This window comes from Anomalospiza imberbis, chromosome 1, assembly GCF_031753505.1.
Source record: "Anomalospiza imberbis isolate Cuckoo-Finch-1a 21T00152 chromosome 1, ASM3175350v1, whole genome shotgun sequence".
In the NCBI taxonomy this organism is placed as follows: Eukaryota; Metazoa; Chordata; class Aves; order Passeriformes; family Viduidae; genus Anomalospiza; species Anomalospiza imberbis.
This window is the reverse complement of record NC_089681.1, coordinates 5,643,568-5,671,377: the sequence shown is the minus strand read 5'-3', so window position 1 is coordinate 5,671,377 and position 27,810 is coordinate 5,643,568. Positions and strand designations below refer to the sequence as shown.

Below are 27,810 nucleotides of genomic sequence, written 5' to 3'. Positions count from 1 at the left end.
GCTAAACTGGGGATTATTATTGTATTTTGTTCATGAACTGCCTTTTCTGCCTTTACCAACACAGATTCATCTCTGGTGTTGTGACTGGGTCATTCTTGTCTGATACACGTGGAGTCTTTCTACACAAAGTACCATGAAGTGCTTTGGCATAGCCTGATGCCCAATTAATAGCAGAGAATAAATTAAACCACCTTCTCCATTATTGGGATTTTTGAAGGAATTTTGAATGAGTTAGAGACAGGATCTCTGAGTTTTTAGATTATGTGATTTATTTTTATCTTCTAAATAGGCAGGAAGGGTGAGTTTGGTTCACATCTTCATAGCATGGTTCAGAAGGTCACAAGGCCTCTAGTTACAAGACCTTTAAGGATTTATTGACTAATAAAACACTGCCAGCAGGGACATTTATGTTTTTGACCCAATCCTTAAATATTTTGTCTTATGGACTCATGCTACAGTGTTAGAATTCTTAGCCAATCACGTTATGACACACAAACGTACAGCACTGCATTCTAAACTTCTTGTTTACCTTTGTAACTATTTTTACTTTTTCTATATCTTAAACCCTAAACTCTCCTCTTCTTAACTTAACATGTCTCTGCTTTAAACTATAAATCCACTTCTCACTTCTATCACCTAACTTTGGAAGCCTTTTCCAAGGTTTCAGATCAAATCCTGTGTTTAACTCTAAGCTTTGGCTTACAGGCCCAAAATTCTGAGAATTTCCTGCATTTCAGATTCCAACACTCCATTGCTGCGTCAAGGTCTTTAGGCACTCAATTTTCACCAACCAACAGACCCTGACTCAAATTTTCTCCATAATCTGTAAATGAGGCAGCTGTATCCAACTGTGGTGAGCAGAGCTGATGACAGAATGTGTGCCACGTCTTGGAGGATCTGTGACTGGCATAAGTCCTCTAGTTGCAATGATGGTGATTATTCCAAACTGCTTACTCAGGTTTTTTTAGCGGGAACTCAGAGGTTTGTGTATTTACATTCAGTGGGTGCTGATTTAATCACTAGTGAACTTGTAGTTATACTCAGGCTCCCCAAAGTAACTTTGCATCTTCATTTTGAAAGCAATAAATTTATGTATTCTTGGTCTGCTTTTTTGCAAAGAGGCAGAGGAAGGTACAACCTCACCAAAAAAAAAAAAAAAAAAAAATCAAATAAACCTTGATATTCCTTCTCTGAAACAAAAGGAGATAATCTCAGAATAAATAAGTCCCAAAGTTTCTGCAGAGAAGTAAGAAACTTGAAAATTGTTTCTGAGGAATTTATGTGGAGGAATGACACCTTGAATATTGTTACAGCAGATAATACAATCTTACTTACTGTTCCAGGTAAGCCTGGGGGTCCAGGGGAACCTGTGTCACCCTGGAGAGAGGAAAAAAATGTAACTAATTACATAAAAAGATTCCCAAATAAAACCCAACATTATCATTTAGAAGATGCAGCATTACCAGATGAGATGTAACCCAACTCTCCAGCTCAGTGACACTTCTGGACTGAATTTTTGCTGTCCTTGCTTTGTTGCATGCAGGATTCTCATTCTGTTGTCTTCATCCTTCTATGATTTCATCATCAACCTGACTTCACAGGTTGATGAATTTCTAAAGTTGCCCCACCCAGTTTAGCATATGAAGTTTAATTTGCTTTTTAAATTAAAGTTGACCAAAAGTCTTGACTGAAAAACATGTTTTAGCTAAACTTCTTTAATTGAAAATGTTTTTCATCAAATATTTAAGTTGCTAAGTCCAGTTTTCCCCTAATTTTGAGTTAAAACTATGCTGTTGCTGGAGGATCTCCTGAGCACTGGCATTGACCTTCCTGTGGGCTGTGCTCCACAAACATCACTCCCCTGACACTTGAAAGCCAAGAACTCCTAGGTAAAGGAGGTTTAGGTGCCTTATTGATGTCAGTGGATCACCCATGAACAACTTCCCACCTCCACAAGTGGTGAAAGTCACTGATAAACTGAGGACTGATGGAAGAACCACATCCTGAATGCCACTGTCTCTGTAATGAGGGCAGTTTTTCCACTATAACCCCACAAGCATCTGCAAGGTCAGTGTTTCTTCTTCACCTTCATGTTCACGAGGGTTGAATGTAAATCTTGGTGGACAATACCTTTGTCTACTTCTCTCACTTTCACTAAAATTAATGGTGTTGTGATGGCAGAAGTCCAGACTGTTCCTTAAGTTATTGTTCTATCCCTCACAGACAGACACAGAAAACTTCTTAGATTTTAGTTCTAGGCTCATTTATATCAGCCAATTATAAAACTGAAACAAAGAGAAAATCTTAACAAAATTAAAAAAAAAAAGTTTTCCTTGAATTAACGAAATTGTCCTTCATTTCACCAGATTTCATTGCTCAATAAATTATTGTCTCCATCCCACACATAGCAATTTCTGCTGCTTCTCTGTAAAGTTCAGCTAAAAGTCTTCCAAATTTTCTAATCTTCCTCAACCTCCTCTATCACTTGTCTCTGCCCGTTTTTCTGTTTTCCTCTATTGTCTAAGGACAATCAGGGTAATTTCCTTACTTACTTTTTCTCCTCTTTCACCTTTCATTGCTGGGAGACCGTCTCTTCCTTTTTCTCCCTAAAAGGAGGGAAAGGAGAGCAAGAAACACGCACATTTTTATTTTAATGCATCAGCCTCACTAAAGTATTTTACACTCTCAGTTATCTTACCTATCTTCCAAGATGTAGAGCAAGCAACTAAAAATGTAACATTTTGAAGATGGCTTCAAAAATCCACTATATTTTCAAAACCAATGAATATCAATTGACCTCACATAAAGTAAAGCACCAATCCTAAAATGCTTGTAGAAGATCCTACTGCCTGATGCAGTTATAAAAAAACAGAGGTTTTTTTTCCAGTTGGAAAAGAGAGGCAGCAAAACAGCAGTTAAGACCCAGAGCGAATATTCATATTACTGTTTTTGGTTTGGGTTGGAAGGTACCTTAAAGACCATTTAGTTTCAAACCTCTGCCATTAATGTATTCTGTATCCTGTGCTCTACAAGGCATATAATGGAGCAAACTGCATGGAAAAACTTCAGTTGATTTTAGATCCTTCTTGATCACATTCAAGCATTTCATCAGTTATCAGGATTACAAACCTCACTTACATGGCTAAATTTACTGTCAGGACCCTGACCCAAATACTTCCTTGTATGAAGACATCTCCAGAGTTCTGCAGCTACCCAGAGGAAGCAGCAGACACCAGGACTTGGGTAGAAGTTAAGCCATCAGAAAATAATTCAGCCATCTGAAGCCTTTTCCAGGGCTCAGTGACAACGTGGATTAGTTAGTTTTTTGTTGTTATCATGAATTTTAAATGTCCTTAAATCAGGCAAGTAATTCTGAAAGGGAGTTCTATGGTGCAATCTAACCTCCAGAGCTCTAACCTTTCCTTCTGCCTCACAAGCAGCATGGCACAACTCCTCCCGTTTGGGATAGACACTGCTCATTAGCACCTCTGCGTCAACTGGCAACAGTCATTAGGCAGGGAATACCTTCTTGGGTACTTGGTAACCTTGCTGGTTGCCATTCAGCTGCTCACCACAGCCATCACACCAAGGGACAACATCATCTAAGGACACTCAAGGTATGTCCTGATGCTAAATGGCCAAAAGAAGATCAACTTGTGGCTCAAAGTCACTCACCCGGTCTCCTTTTTCTCCTCTCAGTCCAGGTAAGCCCCTAGGGCCAGGAAAACCCGCTTCACCCTGAAAATAAGAGGAATTGTGTGAAATCTGAATGCTGTAAGACAGACCCTGCCTGAGTTTTCTCATGAGATTGATTGTAGATGTAGTTTGCTGAGAGAAAATGAGATTAGTTTGATTATCAAATAATTTCTTAGGGTTTTTTTTAAACCATTACTTAAAGCAGCAAGTAAGACTTCTCTGGTTTTTGCCTGTTAACTGATGCCACAGAATTTAGGACATTTTTCCTTCATGGTGCTCTATAGCAGGACCAAGCAAGCAAATGAAAGCAGAAAAAGAAATACAATCTGACTTTTATTTTCATCATTAATGATCTGGTGTAGTCTGGAAGTGCAAAAACTGTAGTGTATTAATCTGAACATTACAGATGTCACCTGATGAACAGATCTAGAATTATGTGAGTGCACTATTGCACATTTGGATTTATTTCTGTTTGAACATTACCTTTGAGTTTCTGCTTTATAATACTTGTTATTGGAGTAACTATGATCTCTGTGTCATGTGGTTTCTCCTAAATATATCAAGTACTCTCAAATTTAGGTCCCAGTTGACACAGTTTGTAATCTGAAATAACCCTGTGGTTCTTTTCTATCTGAATTTATAGTGCAATATCACAAAGGAGATCAGTCATGGACAGGACCCAAATTCACTAAGTCTTGTACAAATACTGAACCAAGAAAAGATAATCCCTGCTATAAAGAGATTATCTTAAGTATAGGGAGAACAAAAGATTATCATGGTAGAGGTGCAATGGGTCTGTAGACAAAATCAGGCGAGGAACAAGATACTGTAGTAACTGAGGATGACTAAGAACATCCAGGTGATGTTGGGAGAATTTTAAAGAAAGTGGCATTTGGTGGCAGATGGAGTGGTGCTTTTCAGAGCCACTGTGGGATCCTGGCTATCATGGAATCATAGAATGGTTTGGGTTGGAATGGACCATAAAGATCTTCTAGTTCCAGCCTCCTGCCATGGGCAGGGACACCTTCCCCTCAACCAGGTTGCTCCAATCTGGCCTTGGACACTTCCAGGAATGGAAATGACAATGGGATCCCTGCAATTCCAGAGACTCAGACGGTAATCAGAGCATCTAACATTGAAGGAGACAGAGGAGAATTTAGAGGGAAAATAAAAACATGGTATAAATTTGGCTTCTGAAAAGGTCCTGAAGCAAAATATCAGTGAGTTTGTATGAGTTCAAGGACAGAAAGTTAATACAAAACAGCTAATGTGGATTTGTTAAAAACTAATCATATCGAACCCATCCAGTTCCCTCCTTAGACATGAAAAAGAAGCAGACAAGAAGAAAGCATTTTCCTGATGTATCTTGACTTTGGTAAAATATCTGGCATAGGCCAACATAATGTTCTCATCTGCAACCACAGAAATGCAGAGTAGAATGGTATCTGGAGGGTGGTACATAACTGAATGAAGGAACAGCATTCATATACCTCCTATTAGCAACTTACTGTCAAAATTCAGAGGATGTGTGAAGTGAAGTCCTCTCAGGGACAGCACTATTCAACTTATGACAGGAAAGAGAACATTTATGAAACATGTAGAGGACATCACATTGTGGAGAGAGGAGCAAGTGTCTTGGAAGGTAGTGCTAAAATTCAAAACAGCCCTGTGTAGGGAGAAGATTCAGGCCAATGAACAGTGTTCTGGTTGGGATCTGGCCCTTTGTTGCACTTGGACCAAGTCTGCCTGGAAACTTCAAGCCTGATAGTTTGTTTGCCCAGCTACAGTGAAATGACATCAAGGAAGTGTACAGAAAACACTTGAAACCTTGAAACCTGATGAAAACACTCTTGAGGAATCATTTGCCCATGCTGTGGTGATTTCCCCTTACCTGGGACACCAGGTAAGGATACTTTCTTGGGAACTGAGTGATACCTATCAGGCAGATTATAAGGGCTTTTGGAATAGCAGCAGTACAGTCCAGACTCACAGGGTGGGGTGGGGTAATTGTTTTTAACTTAATGAGTGCCTTATCCCAATAAACCTCGATTTGTGCCTCGGATTTGTAGCCTTATTCCATCAGTCATAGAATCATTAAAGTTGGAAAAGACCTCTAAAATCAACCATAAGTCTCATCCATACTACTGTTGCACCTTCAATCACAGATGCAAGTGACATGCGCAAATCTTGTCACTGGCAAATGGATTTGTTATCTCATGTAGTCACTTGCTATTATTTTGACAACACAGGTTTGCTGTTAAGACTCTTTTTCTGCTCACCTGCTCACCAGGTTGGCCACGGCTCCCTGGTTCACCCTGGAAAAACAAAAGCAAATCTGTAACATTGTAAGGACTTGACCCTTTGGTAAGAACACTTCCTCATTAGCAAAATGCAGTCCCTACTTGTCCATGTTGTTCTACCTACATCCCACAAGGCTCTGAAATTGCTTTTTTTGATAGATTGGGAATGCAGCCTGCAGGGAGCCAATGCAAGGTCTAGGTTAGATCTTCCTGCACACTTAGGCTTGAGAAAGGAGCATCAAACAAGGGCTGGTATTTTGGAACACCATAAAAGTCAGTGAACCCCATCTCCTCATCCTCTTATATCTCCAACTTCAGAAGAATCTTCTTCTCCTGACTTCAGTATAAGACCTTCCAAAATCACACCTTGGTTGACTCAGTGGATACAGCAGACTATGAAATACAATCCCTTACCTTAGGGCCAGCTTTTCCAGGAAAGCCTTCCTCACCCTTTTCCCCTCGTTCTCCCTGCAGGGAACACAACAGGTCAATACACAAACTCTGGGAGTTTGTGCAGCACATTTGCAGTCAATGGTGAGGAATATTTTAACTCAGCTCCTCAGGATCACCTTGAGGGTATAGATAGAGTCATATGAGAATATGCTTCCTGGAATATTTTTCCATTCTAGTGCCATATGCAATCACATCTGCAGGACCCTACTGGAGAATTTCTGGAATGACAAAATCACTGTTACATTAAAGATGTCCATAGTGAATTATCTGGGAAAAAAAACCCTCCATTCAGTTTCTTCAAACTGTATGTGGTTAGAAAGTGTTTTAAAAAAACATATTTTTTTGGTACTGGGGCCTTGGTCACTGTATCCATTGTGTAAATACTTTAAAACTGATCTTCCAATGTGGGTGTCATCAGCATGGATAGCAGAGGCTGCAGTGGCTGAAGTGTGGCTACATAGCTGGGAAGTGCAGTAAATACTGCACAGATGTGTGGATAAAATCCAAACTTTGTTTAACATCAGAAATATGTTATGCACTGTAATTCCTCACCTTTATTCATCAATAAATGGGAGCTGGGGACTCTGCTAGACCTGGGATCAAGTATCAGAAGCAAGAAAACCTCTGCCAAGGCCATCCAAGGCAATAGATGGTTAAGAGCTGTTTTCTTTAATATATTCATCTTTCATATAATCATTATCCCCAAAACCTAGTTTGGCTTTTGTAGTCAAAACATGGTACATTTATTTGTCCATTTTTTGCAGGGGGATGAGAAGTCAAGGGTCTCCTATCTCTACATTTACTATCTCCTTTCTCCCAGTGCATAGACAATGGAGGAGACAATTCCCCTTCCCAAGCCATCACTTGGAAAAACTTTTAAATGTGGCATAAGAAGTAGGGAATAATAAAGAACCAGTTTTCTGCCACACAGACCTAGAGAAGGCTCAGGGGGATGGCATCTCTTCTTTCCAGCCCTTCAGGGAGAAAAGAAAGGAACATCTTTGGAGCCTGCTACACTTCTTTGTAGTTCTTCTTTGTGCCTTGGATACATGCCTTGACTTGCCAGAGCCACTGGATTTCCTGACTGATTGTTTGTAATGCCCAGCTGTGTTTTTCCTGCTTCCCTTGCTTGCGCACCCCAATGATCTGCCCAGGTAAGCAGCTTAATCCCAGTGTCTGTGGTGTCACTTGCCTTTTGACCTGGAAGCCCGGGAAGCCCATTGAGTCCATCTTTGCCAGGCAGCCCCTAAACAAGAAGAAAACACAAGCTCTAAGTCACAGTTCTTTAAATTGTTACCAGCAAACTCAGCATAAATATGCTCAGCTCATCCCTCCTGCCACTCACCTAAGTTAAAGAAAAGAAGAACCTCTCATGCATTTTGGTTTGACTTTCTTTTTCCTGCTGTGTCTCAAAAGACACAAAAATTCTCACTGTACATTTTTGCTCCGCCCTTTCTTCCAGTAACCCAGTTTTAGTGAATGACCACTGGATGTCAGCATTGCTATAAAGAAACTCCAGTATCGAGCTTTTATGTACTGAGGATCTTTACTTTTTTTATGTATCTTAATTACATTTTAACTTGTTCTCTATAAGTCCCTATTACCTGTAGCTATTTTTTTTTACAACTGTTTCTCTTTGTAAATCTTAGTAATTTCTTATACAGTAGATAGACACCTAAAATTAAATCATATAGCACATAGTGACAGAGTGGTTCAGCAAGGTAAGAATTGAAATTACTTCCTATAATGCATTTAAAACCACAAGAAAAAAGTTTTCTTCCCTTTTCCAAGTGTCAGCGAATCCACACACATTGCAGGCTGTAGGTGGCAATTCTGTACTAAGTATTTAATTATTCAGCTTTTATGACTTAAGAACAACAGAAATTGCTACACTCTGCTAAATCTGAGATTTTAATCATGAGTTATTTGGCCTGATTCAGGAAATTCCAGGTTTGGAGAAACAATATTGTGTCGAATACGAAAGGAATTTTGAAAGGTTTCATATAAAGAAAACACCATGATCCAATTCTGTAGGAATAGTGGGGGTGCACCTGGTAAAATTCTTATTCACAGAAGGTATCTGAGACTCATTTCTGGATTAAAAGTGACAGTATTGGAGCCCATGTTAAAACCTTGCGTGCAGAAAAGATGTGGGGAAAAAAGCAGACTTCAGAATTAAACTATCTGAAGTAATGAAGAACTTTGAGGTGAGGGAAACAGTTCCTCAACACTTACAGCTGGTCCAGGTGGTCCAGTTTTACCAGAAACTCCAATCTCTCCTGGCAGTCCCTGAGAAATGAAATCAGGAGAAAAAATAAATCAGTATTTCTGTTCTCTGCAGGAATCACACTGGAGATTGCTGCTTTCACTTGAAGTGCATTTTTCCCTTCCACTGCAGTCAAGTCACTGCCATGGGGTGCCCTGGAGACACTGAATTATCCTCAGGAAGCACCAATGTGGTTCCAAGGCTCAGCAGGGAGAAGCTGTGCTCTAGGACCAGTTGTGGTTTTGCAGCAGAGAAAATATAAGAGAAAACCCACATTTCCAGAGGCCTTAACTCTGTTCCCTCTGAAAGCCATGACCTAAAATTTCCTCCAGCTGTTTTTTCTTCTCCTTGATATAAAACAAAACGCCCCATGCTTTCTTACCGGTGGCCCAGGTGGTCCCGGGGGTCCAGCAATGCCTGGGGGCCCTGGAGGTCCCTACAAGAGAGCAAACAAAGCCAATTTATCAAATTCTCTGGTAGTAGCTGAAAGCTTCAGCTCCTCCCCTGTGTAATAGGGGCCCTGTAGGAAACAGGCAAAAGCACTGAGCTTTGTTTGCTTAACTTCTACCCAAAAAGTGCAAGATGCCAAAGCAAGGGGCCATGAACACAGGTAGAACATTTTCTTCTGCTTAAGCCACTGCTGCCATTACTACAAGGGGAGCGTCATCCTCCACTCCAGTACAAGAGAAGGAGGAGTGGAAGGCCATCAGTGGTAATCTACAAAACAAAGCTTGACCAGTGGGATTCCTTGGAGCATCCAGACAAAGTTAATCTTGATTCATGTTGTTTCAAAGTGAATAATTTACCTCTGGAAAAAAAATAGCTGAAAGCAACTAATGAATGAACAGGCTTGTGGTTTGAGCTTGCTTTTTTTGGGAAGGTGGGGTTAAAAATAGGAATCTAAGAGAAATGCTGCAATGATTCAAGTGTCTTAAAATTTGCCACCATTTTGTTGCTCGACGTCAAAGATTCATAAAGATAGTAAAGGTAGTAAACGATTCTCACAAACTCACAGTTTGATGAACACATTCAATTGGAAATATCTTAACATGCTGCTTCATTTCCCTGCAACAGCTGTTTCTCTTAGGAGAAATATTCTCTCAATAGCCACCTGGTTTAAAGAGGGATCTATTTTTATGCATCAAGAAAATTGTTAAATTTGGCTTCCTATGAGAGATTTGTTTCCAGTCTTGACAAATCTTAGTATGTTGCTTTAGATACAAAGGTGTTTGTTACTGCCAGCTTCCCCTGTAGACAAGACAGGGTTTCTCCTACACTCAGAATGAAATGTGTTCATGTATTTTTTGGATCAGAACCTGAGCAAACAGCATGAGAAATGAATATGTGACTGAGCTGAAATTTTGCCCTGGATGCCTCTTTCTGTCTTTCTAACATGACAATCTCACTAATTTTCAGTTTTCAGCATAAGGAGAGTTCTGGTGTGATCCTACTTAAAAAAAACCAACAAACTACCCCAGCCAAAACCTCTGTAAACATTTGAAACTGAGAAACTGATACAAGACAGAAAATGGCCAGACAGCATTTTCCCTGTCATCCTTCAATATTAAGGTATTACAAGTCATACATCAATATTACCATTTATTTTTAATGAAAAGTGTAGATGATGATAAGAAAATGGTGTAAAAAAAGCGAGGAGAAGGATGTATTTGAGGCATGGTTTGGCAGAGATGGCAGATAAGTGATCGTATAAAATACATCCACAAACTTCAGCCAGGAGCTAAGACAGTCTCTCACCAATAGATGGGGCAAAGAGACCAGAAAAAGAAACTGTAGCTGAACTGCCTCACTGCAACTCAGAACAGACATGGAATTATCCTGTCAACAACACTCTCACTTGTAGAGTGCCTCAAATGTGAACGCAGCAAAACATCCCCAGAAAGGTGCCTTCAGATGCACTGATGCTGATGATTTAATTCCTGGGGAGTCCTGCAGTTGGATCCTGCAGTTAAAGATTTTACACCCATCAGGAGACGCCTGGTGAAGACCGTCCTTCATTTAAAAAGGCTTCACCATTCAAGGGAAAGACTCAACAGTACAGATAAGCCCAGTGCAAGAAAAAAATACTACACACAGACACAACTGTGTGCAGCCACAGCTGGAGGGAGCAAACAGACACCAAGGACATGGAAATTCTTCTTGGTCCTGCTCCACTGCTACAGGGCACTACTGGGAGGCCCTACAGAAGGTATGGGCTCCAAGAGGGGGCTTCCATGAAGAACTGGGGGAGTACTGGGAAAGAAGGTAAAACTTAAGAAAAACTACTAACTGATTCTGATTGGACTATCTGTAAATTTACCTTTGCAGACTTTCCTTGACAATTCCATCAGTTCCTAATAATTTAATTTTCTTCTCTCTGTCAGTAAGTGAACTTTCCCACCAGGAAAGCCATCCTTCCTAGCCCTACAACAGGGAACTTCTATTAGGAGGTGAAAACCCCCAGTCAGGACCCAGCCTCAGCCCAAGCAATCCCTGTTGTGTTACCCCACACAGTGAATTGACAGGGTCAATCTGATGTAAAAGCAAATTCTAACTCCAGCATCTGTCAGCAACCAGTACAATCCCTAAAATGTGAAGTGCTACATCCTCCTCATCCCAGCTCTTTCTCCACGTAACTCTCGGTATTCTCACTATCCAAGACAATTTCTAATTACTCTCTTAAACTTTCCAAATGCTAGACCATAATAATCTTATGCAACTGTAAGTCCTGAAATTGAATCCCACTGATCTGATCCTTTTCATAAATTGCCACTAATAATTCAATTTCATTGTCTTTCAAGAGATAATTACTCAGGATATCATGCTCAAGCTGGTTTACAGGTAGCCTCACCATGTCTTGTACCAACAAATGCTAAACCCACTAATGGGAAGCTCTTCTGATAAAATCTTCTCTGAGGTGGACACAAAAGAAGAGTTTTGTGGAGTGGCCAGCATTATCCCTTGGAGATGCACAGGCTGCTGGCAGCATGCTCCAGTTGACTGCACACAGAGTACATTGACTGTCCTACAGGGTTTCCTTCTTTCTGCAGCCTGGGCTACAGCAAGTGCTGGGATAAAGTGAAATAAAATGGCAGAAATACATCATAAATATCCTTTATAGAGCACTCCCTTTTGCTACTGTGCAGAGAACTATTGTTTCACTTGTATAACAGCATCTCATATTGTAGTCCTTCTCCTGTCTTCTGAGTATAATTCAGAGCAAGTAATATTTTTTTTAATATTAGAATTCACCAGACTGACAGAATCTATTTATGTTTTAAGAAACGCAACATGATAAAACTACAGCAGCAGGACTGTGTGTAATGTTTACCCCAAAAAATCTCACACCATCTGTTTTCTTTGCTTCCATTTTTGAGTGAATCCAGATTAAAGCACCTGATTTATACAACCACCTTTTTTAAAGATTATTTGATGAATTATACAGAAGAGAATCCCTATCCCAAATCCAGACCACACTGTTGTCCTGTTAAAACCCTGAATCAGAAGAAAACAATCACAGGGTCTATTTTTTTTTCCGGCTGGTAAACACTCTGACATGTGGTTTGTAAGTGTTGAAGCAAGAACTGATACATGAAAACTTAATTTTAAAACAGATCAGCACAAACTCACTTTGGAAAACAAATGCAAAACATGGGGTATTTTAATAAAATGCTTAGAGCAGAATATTTTCAAACTGCTGTTCTGAAACAAAAATATTTCAAATGTTCATTAAAATCTAAAATCTAAATATTGTGTAGAGTCATGTGTGTTTTGGGATGGGATATCTTTAAAAACATTGTGGAGGGTGGATTTTTTTCAGGCTTGTGTTTCATCCAGCCCCATTCCTTAGACAATGTAATGCAGTGACAGTGCTCAGGAAAGAAATCTGGCACTGTTCATACTGGAGACACAGCTGTGTCTGTCCTCTAGAATCCACTCTCCAGTGCTCTCCTCTTCCAGTTTGTAACTTGGTGGAAGATGGGCTGGGAAAGGCAGAGATATTAACATTCAGGTTGTGTACTCCCTAAGGAGGGTCTGAGAAGGAAGAGAAACCTTTGTCTGTAACTACCTCAGTAGGCTGCTTAGCCTAAATTTCTTTTCCATGAAAGAAGGGATGATTAAGTCTTACAGGGAGGTGAACAAATGACATTCCACAATGAAAACTGAAGTCTGATGGCTTTCCCAGACACCTGAAGGCAAAGCCTACACAGACATTTTCAGTGTATTATTTCATGCCATTGTCTGGACTCCCTTACACTATGACAAAGGTTTAGCTTAGCCTTTAACCCATATCAAAACAGTTTCTGGTCTGGGCTGTTAATGCAGTGTAGCACTTCTCAAACAAGAAGTGTCATGCAGGAGCATTCTGTCTGCTGCCAAAATGAGAGCAAAATGAGTAACTGAGGGACTGACAGCCTTTTCCCTTCCACTCTCTCTTCTTGTCTCCAGTTCAAAGACATTCCCAACAAAAGACCCCACAGATCCTTCCTGTTGCCTTTGTGCTTTCTTTCCTTTATTTACATTCCTTTCCCATCAGAAATGAAGCTGTTGCAGCCAGTTTTGCGAAGCAGCCCATGTCTCTCACTATGTCCTTTGTCACTCCAGCGCTCCACTTCTCCACAGCATCTGAGTGGATTCCAGGATCAGCTCCTCAAATCTGCTTTTCATTTCTCACCCCAGCCACTTCTGCTGTGAATTTGAATTATACAATTAGAGAATTGTTATGGTTGGAAAAGACCTTTAAGACCCTCGAGTCCAACCATCAGCCCAGGACTGCCACAGCCACTGCCAAACAACACCTCTAAGTGCCACTTCTTTTAAATTGCTCCAGGGACAGTGATTCTATCCTTCCCTGGGCAGCCTGATCCAATGCTTGACCACCCTTTCAGTGAAGAAATGTTTCCTTATATCCAATTTAAAATGGAAATTATTACTGAGATATTTCCTCTAACGCTGCTTTAGAGCACCGTGTTTCTCTCTACTTAAATCCTGCCTTACAAATCAATACAAAGGTAAGAGAACTTATAAAAAAAGCTGTTGCTGATGACAGTAAAATTAAAAGCCTGAAGAACCAACAGATCTGAGCATTTGTCTACAATACATGTCATCTAATCAGCATCAGTGACAGTGCCATTATTCATACACGGATCCAGTCTCCGGTCATTTCATCAGGTGGCATTGGAACTGGAGTACCAACATTAAATTTAAAATAAAAGTTCTGTCAACAAAAAATTCTCCAAACTGTCTTTGCAGCTCTTTAAAAGTATGGAATAAAGTTAACTTTGTACATAGCGGTCTTTCTAGGAGAGTTTCAAGCTTCCAGTGAAAGGCAGTGTTTGTTTAATTTAATTACTTAGTGTAAGCTATGGACATGATCTCTTTTGTCTACAGAGGAAGATTTATTTCCTCATGTGTTTGCTTGGAGTTGGTTTACTGAGTCAGTGCAGCAAATGAGAAAAAACACTAAAAAAACTCCTTTAATGTCTTTTGTTTCAGCACTATTAGCAATCTTCACAGGTGAAGACTTTTTTAATTTATTTTTTTAAAGGTAGAGATCTTATTAAAGATCACTCAGCAATATCTTCCAATTCCAAGCAGCACTGGCAAAGTTGGAATTCAATCTGATCTTTGCAGCTGGGGCCCACATCCTTTTCTTACATTTTGCAGTATTAACTTGCATTATAAAAAGTACACGAGGGACACTGTGTGTTTCAGAGGAGATCATTTATTTCCTGAATTACTTAAGAAAAGCTGGGCTTGAGCTCACACCCTACAGACAAGTCTATACTAATTAAATCACTGCCAGCTAGGACCATAACAGGTACAGCTTGTACTGGTCTCCCTCTCAGGTCTGACTTACACCACCAGGTTATCTCACACAAGGCAAGCCTCAGTAACAGCCCAGAGGTATTGCAAGGCAGAGCTATGGCATTTTTCTTTAAATCTCAAAGACTTTTGATGGGTTTCACTGTCTCACTGGTGGCCAGCAAGTACCCACTCAGCTCGGGGAGCCTCGACAGTGTCTCGGTGGCCCATTTGTAGGTGCCTGTTTTGAGAGAGCTTCAGGATCCACTGATGACATCAACAGATCTTCATCAACAGGAGCAGGCACCTGCATCCCTATTCTCAACCCAAAAAGTGCTTGCATTTGGAGCCAAACCCCAGCCCTGGTAACTCAGTGATACAGCTCAGAGTGCCTGAGACAACTATTTCAGCCTAAAGTTCTTTACAGAAATGCTCATTTTTCAGTCTGCATTTGAACATCCAACTGCAATAAAAGTTGGGCCTATGATTAAGGACACTAAAATAGTACAAATAAATAATAACAACACAAACACATTATTAAGTTCAGGTGTCTGTGTTCTTGCTGCCAGAAAATTGTTCAAGTCTAGAGGGGAAAAAATATCCAGAATTATATTCCATGGCTTAATGATGTTGCAAGATGCACCATTTATAAAGATGACTGAAAAATAAATGCTCATTTTTAAAGGTGCTGATCAAACAACATAAATAAGCAGATGGACAGGTTCTCCACCACAGCTGATCTGGAAGAAAAAATAAATATTTTAAAATATGTTTATATTATAATTTGAGTTGGTGTGTGCATAGAGAGACAAAACTATCCTATTGCCACAAAACATCCCCAGTCTAGCAGGGAAGTTGCCTCCTAGATGCTGCTTCAGGGTCTTACAAATAATCTCTCAAATGGTCCTTGAGACTTGGACTGATTTATTTCAACTGCAGTTCATCACTGGACCACAGAATCACAGAATATTCTGAGCTGGAAGGGACCCACAAGAGTAGCCCTTAAGTCAGTTCCCACACAGCTTCCTGATCTGTGGCTTCTCAGTTGGACTCAGCATGACAGGAACGATTTTTCTTGACAAAGCCCAGTAATAACTTCAGAAGATCCTTCCCATATCCTTCAGCAACAATGAACCTTCTAAAGCTCCTATATCAACCCCTTCCTCTTGTCCATACAGGTATCAATGTGGGGAATCAGGTCAGAAAACAAAAGTAGACATAAATTTAAAATTGCAGAGGAAAGGGAGACTATTTTCATGTTCTAATCTAGTTTATGTGCAGCAAACTCAAATCAGTTGTCCCTCAATACCATGGGGACAGCACAGGAACAACTGACACAGGCTTCCATACATAATTTCAATGAATATCTATGTAACTACAGTTCAAGAAAACCACTTTTCTTCCTGGGCATTTTTGGGGCATAGTTTAATTAAGAAAAAAAAAAAAAAAAGAAAATGCTGATAAAATGTTTTAAAAATCTAATGCCACAAAAAGTGCTGTTAAGCTGAAAAGTGGTTTTGTCACAAAGTGAATGTAAGCATTTTCATTAAAGAGAAATATGGAAATCTGCAGTAATATGTCCAGAACAGAGTGCCACTGCAGGAATAGGAACAATATTTTACCTTTCATGCAGTTAGCTTGGAGGAAGAGTCAATTTAAGAATCCCTTGATGGGGCAAGCATTTTGTGCAGTTTTAATTAACATAAAATTTGCTAACATTATTTAGCTTGTGCAAAAAGGAAAATTACTTAATCCTACGTCAGCAATTTTCACAGATACATTTATAAAATTGCTAACACATGCATATATATGTTTAATTTGCAGGGAACTTGAGCTAAGTAAGTGTGATATTGTTTGGATGGATACTGTCAGATATCTTAAAAATAATACGTGGATAAAAAGTCTTCCTCCAAAATGAAGGAAACGAAAACAAAACAAAACAAAACCAAACCAAACCACAATCAATCAACCTAAGAAAAATAACACAACAAAAGCAGGGTGTTGGACTCAATGATTCAGGAATTCAAGAAGTGTTCTTGTACGCTCTAGGCATAGGAAGGGATTCTTGGGGTGTCCTGTGAAGGGCCAGAAGTTGGATTTGATGATCCTTATGAGTTCCTTCAAACTCAGAATACTCTATGATTCTAAAATCTTTTCAACCCATTAGAAACACTGTCTTCATTCTTGCAGGCTGATGTTGAAATACTTGCAAATTAGATACTGTACCAAAAGAAAAAAGTCTTAAAATATGACAACCAATATCAAGTGGTGTTCTGCAGGGCACTGCTCCCTGCTGGACACAAGGGATTTCACCTGCATGAGGCCTCCACCCCTTGGATGACCTTTCTGACATTCTCCACAGACAGGTGAACAGCTCTTTACAAAACTCCTGTCACACAAACCACTTCTAGATCATTCCTCCTGCTTACAAGGGCATAAATTGCCAGAGCAAATAAATGAGCAATCAGTATCTGCCCTCTAGCAGTGTGATTCCTTCCCCCTCAAGGAAATCCCCAGAGCCCTCCCTTGGAGACACCATGGAGTTTACCCCACCTGGGTAAAAAGAAAGGACTTTCTTATGGACTTTGCTTAACAATCCCAGTTCCTTTCCCCACATGTGCAACTTCCCCTGGTTTCTCCTTTCCCTGTTCCCTCATTGGTTGTGGCACCCCTGGTGGCCTGCCCCATCTTCCCTGAAAGCCAATGCCCTTTGCCCTGCCCTTTGTACCACCCCTGTGCCCTCCCTACTTAACTTTGTGCAGAGCACATGGTTTTGTCTTTTGTTTGTGGTTTCCATTCCATGTGCTGAAATAAACCTTGCTGGAATTGACCATACAAAAGGCCCTTCTGCCTCTCTTTGCTGAGCTTGCTGTGGTGAGTGGTGTGTGTTGACTTGACTGCTTTCCCTGAAAGCTGACCCAAGCAGGTTTTCCACAGGAGATGTTTATTGGTGAATACAGGTAGCAGCAACCCCCATCTAAACCTCACGCCGGTACAGCAGTGTGCTGCTTGTTGCAGTACGTCACCAACAGCTGTAGCAGTGGAAGCTCATCATTCTTCCCCAAACTTAAGCAATTATTGAAACACAATCCTAAAGCCAAAGTGCAGTTTGTTAATTTATTATTGAAAGGAGAACAAATTAAATGCTCAGTTTTATTCTGAGCGGTCAGCTCAATGTGAGGTTGCACCTTTCCTGCTTTAGGACATTCCCGTGGATATTTTTCTTATTGCAGGGGTGGGCCTACAAAGGGATTCAGGTCTGCTGAATTTGTCTCCAAAGTTAGCAAGAAACTATGTCAGAGGTGTCAGTGTTACCATAACACAGGGCCAAACGGGCTGATCCATGGTGGAGCTGAAGCCTCTGACGATTCTTAACATAAACCACACTGTGTTGCCCTTATGATGTTATGGTGCAATATGGAGTTCTAATTTGACAAAAGCTTTAAAAAGAAAGAGTTAAGGGGTGATTAACCTAATCCCCCTTCCTCACTAAACACAAATCAGTGATTTCCCTCTGGGATGATGCTGCTCTAAGCGCAAGCAATGGGGAAATCCCATACAACACAGCTGTCCTGGTTCCAAGATTTTGAAAAACTCTGGAAGGTAAATGAAATTGTCAGACAGACAGACATCTCTCACTCTCAACAAGATAAATTTGCATCTTAAAAGGAGAAACGTGAACTTCAAATACAGTATAAAGAGCAAGATCACACATGCTGCATTGTGTGGTTCCATGTCCCCTGTTGCCCCCAAGTCTGGTATTACACATATTATAGGAAAATGAAGAAATCATCGCTTACCTGAGGGCCAATCAGACCATTGATTCCTGGGAATCCTGGTTCTCCCTTTTTACCCTGCATGTCCAACAGAGGAGCACATATTAGAGAGCAGACCAAAGACTGCTATTGATTTTTTCCAAAGTCTTTCACTGCCGAACTGGTAAATCAATGTAACGTGGGTACACAAAACACAGAAGCTAGAAATTAAGACAAGAGACACCATTTGGAGATGAAACCCCAGTTGTCTTTGACAATCCTGTATCTCCCAAATTGTGACAATAGCTGTAATGTTGAGAGCTATTCTTACGCACATTGTGGCATCTCCTACACTCTGCAATCCCACCTGGCTTCCCCCTGTGGAGGGGTAAGGAAGTCAGGGGTGCTAAGAGGCAGCCAAGGGACGTGCCAAGTGTAAACATGGGCTGAGAGGTAAAGCAGTGTTCCTCTGGTCCCTTGCACTGCTTTGTGCATTAAGAAAGAAAATAATTAAGAACTCTGGTGCAGGGTTGAATAGAAAAGATCCACACATCTCTAAGCTGGGAAACAGTAATCCATTAGGTATTTCTAGGTAAAGGTGGCATTAGCACCAAAGGGCAGAGCTCACAGACTCCTCTGCAAGTAAAAAATATCCCTTCAAAGGAACCAGAGAACTCCACTGGCGCGAGGCAAGGACAAGCCAAGAGCTGGAGAACAACCCTGAGACAAGGTCACCTGTACGGATGCTGGACCTCTGTGTCCCCATGGGTTTGATCTCAAGTAATTCAAAAGAAAAAAATCTGACATGAGAAAAATGAGGAAGAAAGGATGGAGTAAGCACTGGAGTTAAGGCAGAAGTTGGATTTGTCTCTTAATCCAACAGGTGACTTGCTGTGTTACTTTAGGTAAGTTACATATTTTAAAAATTTGATCTCTTCTTCCCTCACATGTAACAGTGACTGAATCATTAATATTTCTAAGGCTGTTAGTAATACAGTAGGAGGGTAAAAGAGGAGTCATTTAAATATTGGAGAGACAGACTTTTCCCTCCCTCATTTTTACTTCTCATCCAGACTGATTTTCTTTTCAGAAGGAAAATATAATTTACAAAGTTTATGATAATGTGAAGGGTCAAATATAAAATTTTCCCTTTATTTTTCTTCATTGAAAGATGTGCAGAAACAGCATCTATAATCAACAGTTTTCTGCTGACTTAATTTAATGAAAAATCTAAACCATCATACTTTCCTCAGCTGTGACTGAGATTTATTATCTGATATGTCAGAATCAGTTATTTTAATTATTTTTCTCATTAGAAAATCCCCAACAACCCTCCACCCTAAAACAATGAAAATCAGCATTCATATAAAGAAGAATTTAAGAAGAATATTAAATGAGTGATTATAGGGTCCTCAGCTATCAGAAGGAATTTGTAATCATTTCCAGGACTCGATATTAATAAAAATTTGAATTATATACTCCAGCACACCCACTATTCATAAGTGTTCCTTCTACTTTTCCAACATCCATCATTTCTTTTCTTGTCAGAGCCGACAAGATCTCATTTTTAATTTGAAGGACTCATGTCGCCACATGATTTAACATATGTTTTCTAGTTAAAGATGATAATTTTTGCCCACTGCCAAGGTGACCATGCAAATGACAATGTTAAAATACTCATTTAAATAAATATGTAAGCTTATGAATAAAGCATATAGGATGTGGTGTGGGGTCCAGACATGGGAGATGAGCCACCTCCAGCTTCCTATCCATGTGGGAGCTCCATGCCAAAGTGGCTACTTCCAGAGTTACAATACTGAGGTCAGAACAGAGAATCACAGAATTATAGAATCACAAAATGGATGAGGTTGGAAGGCACCACAGCAGGTCATCTGGTCCAACTTCTCTGCTCAGGCAGGACCATCCCAGAGCACAGGCACAGGATTGTGTCCAGATAATTCTAGAATATTTCCAGTGAGGGAGACTCTAGTGCTCAATCACTTCACAGTAAAGAAGTTCTTCCTCATAGTCAGATGGAACTTCCTGGGCATCAGTTCCTGCCCGTTCCTCTTGTTTCATTGCTGGGCACACCAAGCAGAGCCTGGTCCATGCTCTGACCCCTTCCTGCAGAAACTGACAGACAGGGATGAGGTCTCCCCTCAGTCATCACTTCTCCAGGCTGAACAGGCCCAGTTCTCTCAGTTTTCCTCATAAGAGAGATGCTGCAGTGCTCTTCTCTGAGGCTAGGTCCCAGGAACAGAGGTGGATTTGGCACCAAGCACAGAGGAAGCATCTTTAATTGTGTCCATCAAAACAACACTGTGTTACTGATGCCTGTATGTCCCACCAACCAACTGTTCTGTCTCCAGACTGATGCCCTGGAACACTGATCTGTGGCAGCAATGAGAGGTGCAAGAGGAGCTGTTTATTCTTTCCTTGGGTATAATGTTGAGAAACTTCAGGTCTTTTCAAACATTAAGAAATCTCTAAAAGCAACATATAATTACACAGACAGAGAGATTTCCCATTTTGAAGGGGACTTGTGGGCCAGTTGGAGGTTAGCTGAAATCCAAGTACAACCCATTCGCTCCAAAGCATCATAGTCTGTCTGCAAAGGACAGAAATACTTGCTGGGAGAAATTATACCTATGAGAGCAAAACTCAGTGAAATGTCACACTGCCTAATAATATGACAGAGAAAACCAAAAATTATGTCATTACCTACAGTAAGAATCAGGTAAGTCTGTAAGATTGTGTATCTTTTGACAATATGAAATATATCCTATTTGCCTTTATCAGCAATTTGAACAGTTGCACAGTTAAAAAGGTGTGTTTTATTGGCAATTCATGTATTTACCTCACTGACAATTGCAGTTTCACTCTGAACTTAGTCTATGGCATCAATCCCATTTCCTTTTTTTTGTTAATTTGCTTACAGTCTGATTTCTGCAAGGCTGAAGCTTGCCAGGGCAGGCAAAGTCATCTGAACATTTCAAACACCCACAAATAAATATGAACACAACCATCCATCAGAAAGATATCTACTATACAGAGGACAGGAAACCAAGGAAAAATGTCGTTTCCTCTCTGCTGGAGGGGAAATTCTGAAAGGCACCACAGCACAAAACTGTTTTCCACCTTGTTGTCCAATAGCCAGAACACACATATATTTTCTCAGCATGTTTTTCTCTGAGATTTGGCCCAGGAACACAGTGGATTTGGTACAAAGTATGCAGAAAACATCTTTAGTTGTGAATGAATATAACTGCTAGCATAAATGCCAATTTTGTTTCCCCTGTAATCTGGATGGGATACTAGGACTACCCATTTCATCTGGTCTCTTTACCTCTGCATTACTAGAGAAACCAGAAGAAATCCAGCAATGTTAATCAATGCCTGAGCTCCCTGAAGGCTCCAGCCTTTTGGAGTCTCCATATGCATTAGATAACATCAGTAAATTATGAAGTGAGAATATCTCCATAGTTTGAGGATGAAAATATCACCAGGGTTAGCCAGATCATGAGTGATTATTGGGGCAATTGTGGCAAAGTAAAGGGTTACAATGACTTCTGAACATTGATAGAGACTGCACCTTGAGACTGGCTCCTTCCAAAAAGCCTACTTAATTTTCATATTCTCCTCTCTCTCCTGGATTATTTATCCATTTCACCCTGGAATTCCAGTTAGCTCTCTCCTTCCCTTGGATTCTGGGAGCCTAAGGTGGTTCAAATCCAGGGATGTTCATACACAGAGAAGTAAGAGTTGAAATAGTGTTGACTTTCAAATTCAAGTTGTGACTGGCCTGAACAGGAAAATCATATGCAACAATCCACTCAGGTGAGAGATGGGTCAAGAATGGAAAGATAAATATCTTTTATTTATCTTTTATTAAATATCCACCACCAAACAGAGGAAGAACTCAGCAGCCCTCCACAGATTTGTTAACTTTATATCTTCCAGGAGAGCTGAGAGGGACAAACCTTTCCTGCATTGACAAGTGACCTGAACACTGCTCATCTGGGTGGAGATGGAACCTGAACCCAGGAGTTCCCAGTTTAAACTGTTATTGTTATTGTTATTGGTAATGGTATTGTTATTACTTATCTTCCTGATATATGTACATTGAGTCTTAAACATGGAGAAGTACATTCATTAAATGTTCATTATATTAATGGAAAATATATTTATAATATAGTAATATTATAAATATATTTTCCATTAATTTTCTTTTCATAAGTTTATTCTTATTACCCCATGAGACTCCTGTATTATTTTTTGTTTTGTACTGATTGTGCTTTGAACATGGACAGATTTTTTCAATGTAATTTTAGAAAACTAAGCTGCAGTCCAGCACATCACACTCAAAATTGTTTAAATAGCTCCTACCTCATGATTGCTGCAGGATAAATGTTTTCTCTTGGTCTCTTTCTGAAATTTCAATCACTTGAATGAAATTATAGCATTTAAAAAAGAGGCAAATTATTGAAATCCAAATTATTGAGTACACTTAAGAGGAACCCTGTGTTTAGTCTGTACTGGCCACAGATCTGCATGTTTTCCAGGAGCATGTCTTATGCCTGCACCTTTTGTATCTATCAAGAAAAAAATTTTGGTTTTATTTCCAACAAATATTTCAGTAGATCAGGTATCAAAGACTTAAGAGCAGAACCAAAGCACTTCAATTTTCTTCAATTTAACAGAAGAAAAAGGACAGGAAGAGGGAGGAAAAACACAAAACCACCCTAAAAGTGAAAGACTCTCGTAGTTCTTCTTTTTCAGGCAGTTTTAATAAAATCAGGACAGTGCTGTCTGTCACTCAAAGGTCTTACAGGTCACATGAGAATAGCAGAGCACTTTTCTTCACACAATGTGCTCCTGATGTGAGGGTATCATTGTCAAAATGCAGACATCAGCTGCCTGGCACTTTTGACTTATAAAATGAACACAACCTAGTTGCTTGGCTCAGGTTGGAAATGTTACCTCCTGCCCCCAGATGGGATCTGTGTAGATCCACCAAGCCCAGTACTTTGATTCATCTCATGAATTCAGTCATTGAATAATGATCTTTAATTAAAAAATATATCTATTAATCTAAGATGCTTGTTGACTAATACAGACCCTTAGGAGAAGACTAACTAGCTAGACACAACAGAGTCTAGGGTAAAATTCAAAGACAGAAGAGATCAAATGACATCTGTAATCAAATGATCATTATCAGGAGCATTTTCTGTCATGTTGCAAATCCTGACAGATCATTGTCCTTTACCCAGCTAATGTGCTTTATAAATCTTACTGAAGAAACAACGTTACACAGCAGGCTTTAAAACCAAGATAATTCCTAACTTACCAACTTAGGAGCAAAGCACTGCAGAGTTATTTGCTAATGTGATATTTTCTAACATCTAGGAAATTAGAAGCAAGTAAATGCCCTTTTCTGCTGAGGCATTGACTAAAGGCTGAATGCACTATCTTCCCAAGGAGAAGATTCCTAAAATTCATGCTTACAGCTAAATTTAATAGCACGCAATCCAATGGACGGTCTGTAGAAAACCTCTTAGCAAGGTACTTATTTTTTCCCTGTACTGTTGTTTGCTCATCACCCTCCCATGCTCACAGGTTCTCACACAGGGTGATAACAGTGTTGGTGCTGACTCAAAGCACTGCAGGCAAACCCCGTGATCTCCTTTAAGGAGTGAGCTATCATCAAGTCTCTGTGGCTACTTAAAAAAGTGACCCATTAAACAGTAGTACTGAGACCCAAGTAACTGCCTCCAAAAATGCTAAGCAGGTACCTCACTTTTACTCTTATTTGTCAATTCCCTTGAGGGCAAAGAGGCCCTGAAGAGAGACCTTGACAAATGGACTGGGCAATCACCAATTGTATGGTGACTGGTGTGAATCTGTAGTGCTGGATTCTGCACCTGGGATGGGGCAAACCTAGATGTACAGACTGGGGAATAAGGCTGGAAAGCAGCTGTGGGATAGGACCTGGGGTCCTGGTCAGTGGAAAGTTGGAGTCAGCAGCGCCCTGGCAGCCAGGAGGGTCAACCCTGTCCTGGAGGCATCAGGCACAGCATCGCTAGCCAGGCAAGGGAGGGGATTGTCCCACTCTGCTCTGCACTGGGGTGGCCTCACCTCCAGTGCTGGGGGCAGTTTTGGGTGCCCAATATAAGAAATATACACAGGTATTAGTGTCCAGAGGAGGGCAACAAGAATAGCCTTATGTAGAGTGACTGAGGACACTTGGTCTGTTCAGCCTGGAGAAGAGGAGACTGAGGAGAGACCTCATTGCAGTTACAGCTTCTTTGTGAGGGGAAGAGGAGGGCAAGGTACAGATCTCTTCTCTCTGGTGACCAGTGACAGGATTTCAGAAAACAGCATGAAGCTGAACTGAGGGAGATTTACGCTGGATATCAGGAAAAGGTTTCTCATACAGAGTGTGGCTGAGCCCTGGAACAAGCTCCCTAGGGCAGTGATTACAGCACTAAGCCTGCCAGAGTTCAAGAAGCATTTGAACAATACTGTCAGGAACATGGTGGGATTCTTGGGGTGCTTTGTGCAGGGCCGGGATTTGGACTCGATGCTGATCAGTGCCTTCCAACTCAGGATATTCTGATTCTGTGTTGTCTACTGAAATGTTCTTCATATGAACAAGCTCAAGCAAGGAAAAGCAGGTTCAGAGTATGAGTGTAATAATATCAGGCACACTATGAAATTTACCTTTAAGCAGTACTTAAATATGTGAAGACATATTTCCATGTCAAAAAAAATTGCAAGATTTTTTCATACATAGGAAAACTAAGCTCCTGGCAGAGAATGGTACACCAGCTACCATTTTTGGGGATGCTCTTTTTGAGTACAGACCAAACAGGACAGAAAATAATAAATATTGTGAGAATCTTTACACTCATTTGTCTTCCAGGACAACAGAATTTCTCTGAAATTTCCAACTGATCACATTAGTAGTGGTTCTGCACACTCAGAGTCATATCAAGCAACCCCTTAGCAGTAAGGAGCAGATATAAATACAGGAGAGCACGTGGCAAGATAGAGCCTGCACTGCATTCAACCTGTCAGATCCAATAGGTACTGAAATTTCCTGTACAATGAATAAGGAATATGGGAAAGGATCTGAGCCTCAGGATTCTTATATAAGTAGACAAGTATATGTAAGGTGGGTGAAAGTAGCAAACCTTATTGAACAAAGCTGTCCTGAGCCTCCTGAGACTCAGATAAAATAAAAGAAGCAACTCACCCTTTGACCTGGCAAACCAGGGACTCCAGGCTTGCCTTCCAGACCAGGCTCACCCTTTAAAATAGAGAAGATTTAGAAAGTTACCAGAATAAGAAAAACTAGTGAACTATATACAGTTTTCTAGCTGTTTTGTGCTACCATTACTGCATGGCTACCTAGACAACTCTTACCTGATTATTATGTTGTCCTGTGAGCAGAAGAGAATGAGTAAACAACATAAAGTGACAATGCCCTGATTAAATACAGAGCACACAGCTATATTTAAATTACATAATTCAAACCAGATTTACCTAAGTAACACCCCTTCACAATTCCATCAATTTTACAGAAGCCAATCAACAGAGAAACACAACAAGCAATTCAAAAGAAAGGAAACACAGAATGTTTGCAAATGAGGCAGTGACAGTCTGAACTGAGACATCCTGCAGAGCTGGGTCATAAAATATAACTAGAATAGGCTACAATTTAAGTCAGAAGTAAGAATGCTTGCATGTACAAACTGTTGTAAAAATTGTGTTGAAATATAAACACACATACTCAATTCTTAGTTTTCATCCAGAAAATATTTCAGCCATGACCTTGTGGCATAACGCCAACCCCTTTGACAGCAACTACTCCCTGACCTTCATGACATGACAGCTCACAAGTTATCAGTCCATGCCTCTCTGAGATGTGCTGAATGCCCATACAGCTCTTCAGGACATTAGAAATAGAAAAATGATCAGGTTCTGCATGAAAACAGCCTTAAGGCAAACTCTGCCCATGTCCTGGTTGTCACTTCCCTGTGTTGAGACAGGCCATCCACAGCATGACACCTCCTCTCAAGCAATGAAGAAAACTGGAGGCTGTGGGCACTATTTAAATATTTTAGAGCCTGAATAATGTATAAGATTTTCACATGCCTCACTCCAGCCTGAGTTTCAACTTCTGAAATTGCAAGTAGTGAGAGAAACAACTTACTGGAGGTCCAGGTAGTCCAGGCTGGCCTTGTGGTCCTCGTGGCCCAGGCTTTCCCTACAGGAATGTTTGGGTTTTTTTCAAAAAAAGTGTTAAAATATCTTTATGAAAATTGCATAGGCACATTAGACATGTTGTCTGTCTTTACAGGACCTATACCTCCACTTTCCCCTCAAGTCCTGAAGAACCAGTGCAGAGACAGCTGTTTTTCTCCTTAATCTCTGGCTATTTGAATTATCAGCACTCACTAGGCTGCAGACAGACTGATCCACCCACACTCAACAGGAACTTATCCATATCTGGTTCTCTGTTTTTCAAAGGAAGTGACTCTACTGAAGACGCTGGGATATCCTGGATATTCCACTAAAACACTTGGGGCTGGGGTTTGGTGGTGGAGAACAACAGTTTTTGCATAAGCGGCTATCACCAGCATTTCCCCAAAGCCTACAGAGCTTTGAAGGGCTTTAAAGTATCATTTACATGATGCATACAATTGTATTAAGTAACAGCTAAATGCAAATTGCAGATCTACCAAGAAAAAATCAAAATTTATATATTTTATATATAGGACTAATAGACTGACACACAATGGGTATGTCCCCCTTATTTGATTGCCCAGGTTCCGAGACAAACTGGGCATAAAACTAAAATACAGTTTAACGTTAATAAATCCCTGTCATTAGATAATTGCATAGCTGACTCTACAATTCATACTCCTCATTGATGTAAGATTCACATCTGAAAATGACATTGTCCTTTTTCCTTTCTTGGTTATTTTCTCTACTTGTAAATAGGAAAATTTATTTCTCGATGTCCTGATAATGCTTCCATCCACCTTCCCTTTAAAGTACTATTTTAAAGGAAAATCTAAGCTTAACAGGCAACAGAATAACATTAAAATATCCTTGCAATGAAAGAAGAGATATTGAGTCTCTCTTACTTCCTCTCCTTTTAGGCCTTCAGTATGCACCTGCAATAGAAATGCAGAGTCATAAAGGATGGAAAGAGTAAACACAAGGCAGAAGGTGCTAGAGGTATCATGGGGCCCCACAGGGTATTTTTCTCCCCTTGCTGTTCCTTCAAGTTGCATGATAACTCCTACAGCTCCTCCGATCCTGTTGCACCCTGGGAGATGCTTTCTATTTAAAGAGCTCAGACTAACACAAGATTTTCTCTCAGCTTTCTCTTACTGTTTATACAGCCACCCTAATCAGGTGGCTTAATTAATTCTCTCATTATATAAGTTAGTAAATTCCCCAGATCTTGTTTTATTCTAAATCACAAAGATCTATTTAGTGCAGAAGGAATCACATAACAAGCAGACTG

The 27,810-nt window shown here is 40.2% G+C and overlaps 1 protein-coding gene across 3 annotated transcripts in view; it reads right to left on the bottom strand.

Moving 5' to 3' along the window:
- Positions 1-27,810, bottom strand: part of COL22A1 (collagen type XXII alpha 1 chain) — a 224,222-nt gene that overhangs the window by 58,562 nt on the left and 137,850 nt on the right. For all 3 annotated transcript variants that reach the window (XM_068180318.1, XM_068180320.1, XM_068180324.1), the window contains 12 exons: positions 27,425-27,454; positions 26,488-26,541; positions 25,528-25,581; positions 18,318-18,371; positions 9,098-9,151; positions 8,685-8,738; positions 7,638-7,695; positions 6,411-6,460; positions 5,976-6,011; positions 3,676-3,738; positions 2,553-2,606; positions 1,336-1,377 (listed from right to left, as the gene is read on the bottom strand). In XM_068180318.1, coding sequence (XP_068036419.1) covers positions 1,336-1,377; positions 2,553-2,606; positions 3,676-3,738; positions 5,976-6,011; positions 6,411-6,460; positions 7,638-7,695; positions 8,685-8,738; positions 9,098-9,151; positions 18,318-18,371; positions 25,528-25,581; positions 26,488-26,541; positions 27,425-27,454 — 603 coding nt within the window. The remainder of the gene's footprint in view (positions 1-1,335; positions 1,378-2,552; positions 2,607-3,675; positions 3,739-5,975; positions 6,012-6,410; positions 6,461-7,637; positions 7,696-8,684; positions 8,739-9,097; positions 9,152-18,317; positions 18,372-25,527; positions 25,582-26,487; positions 26,542-27,424; positions 27,455-27,810) is intronic.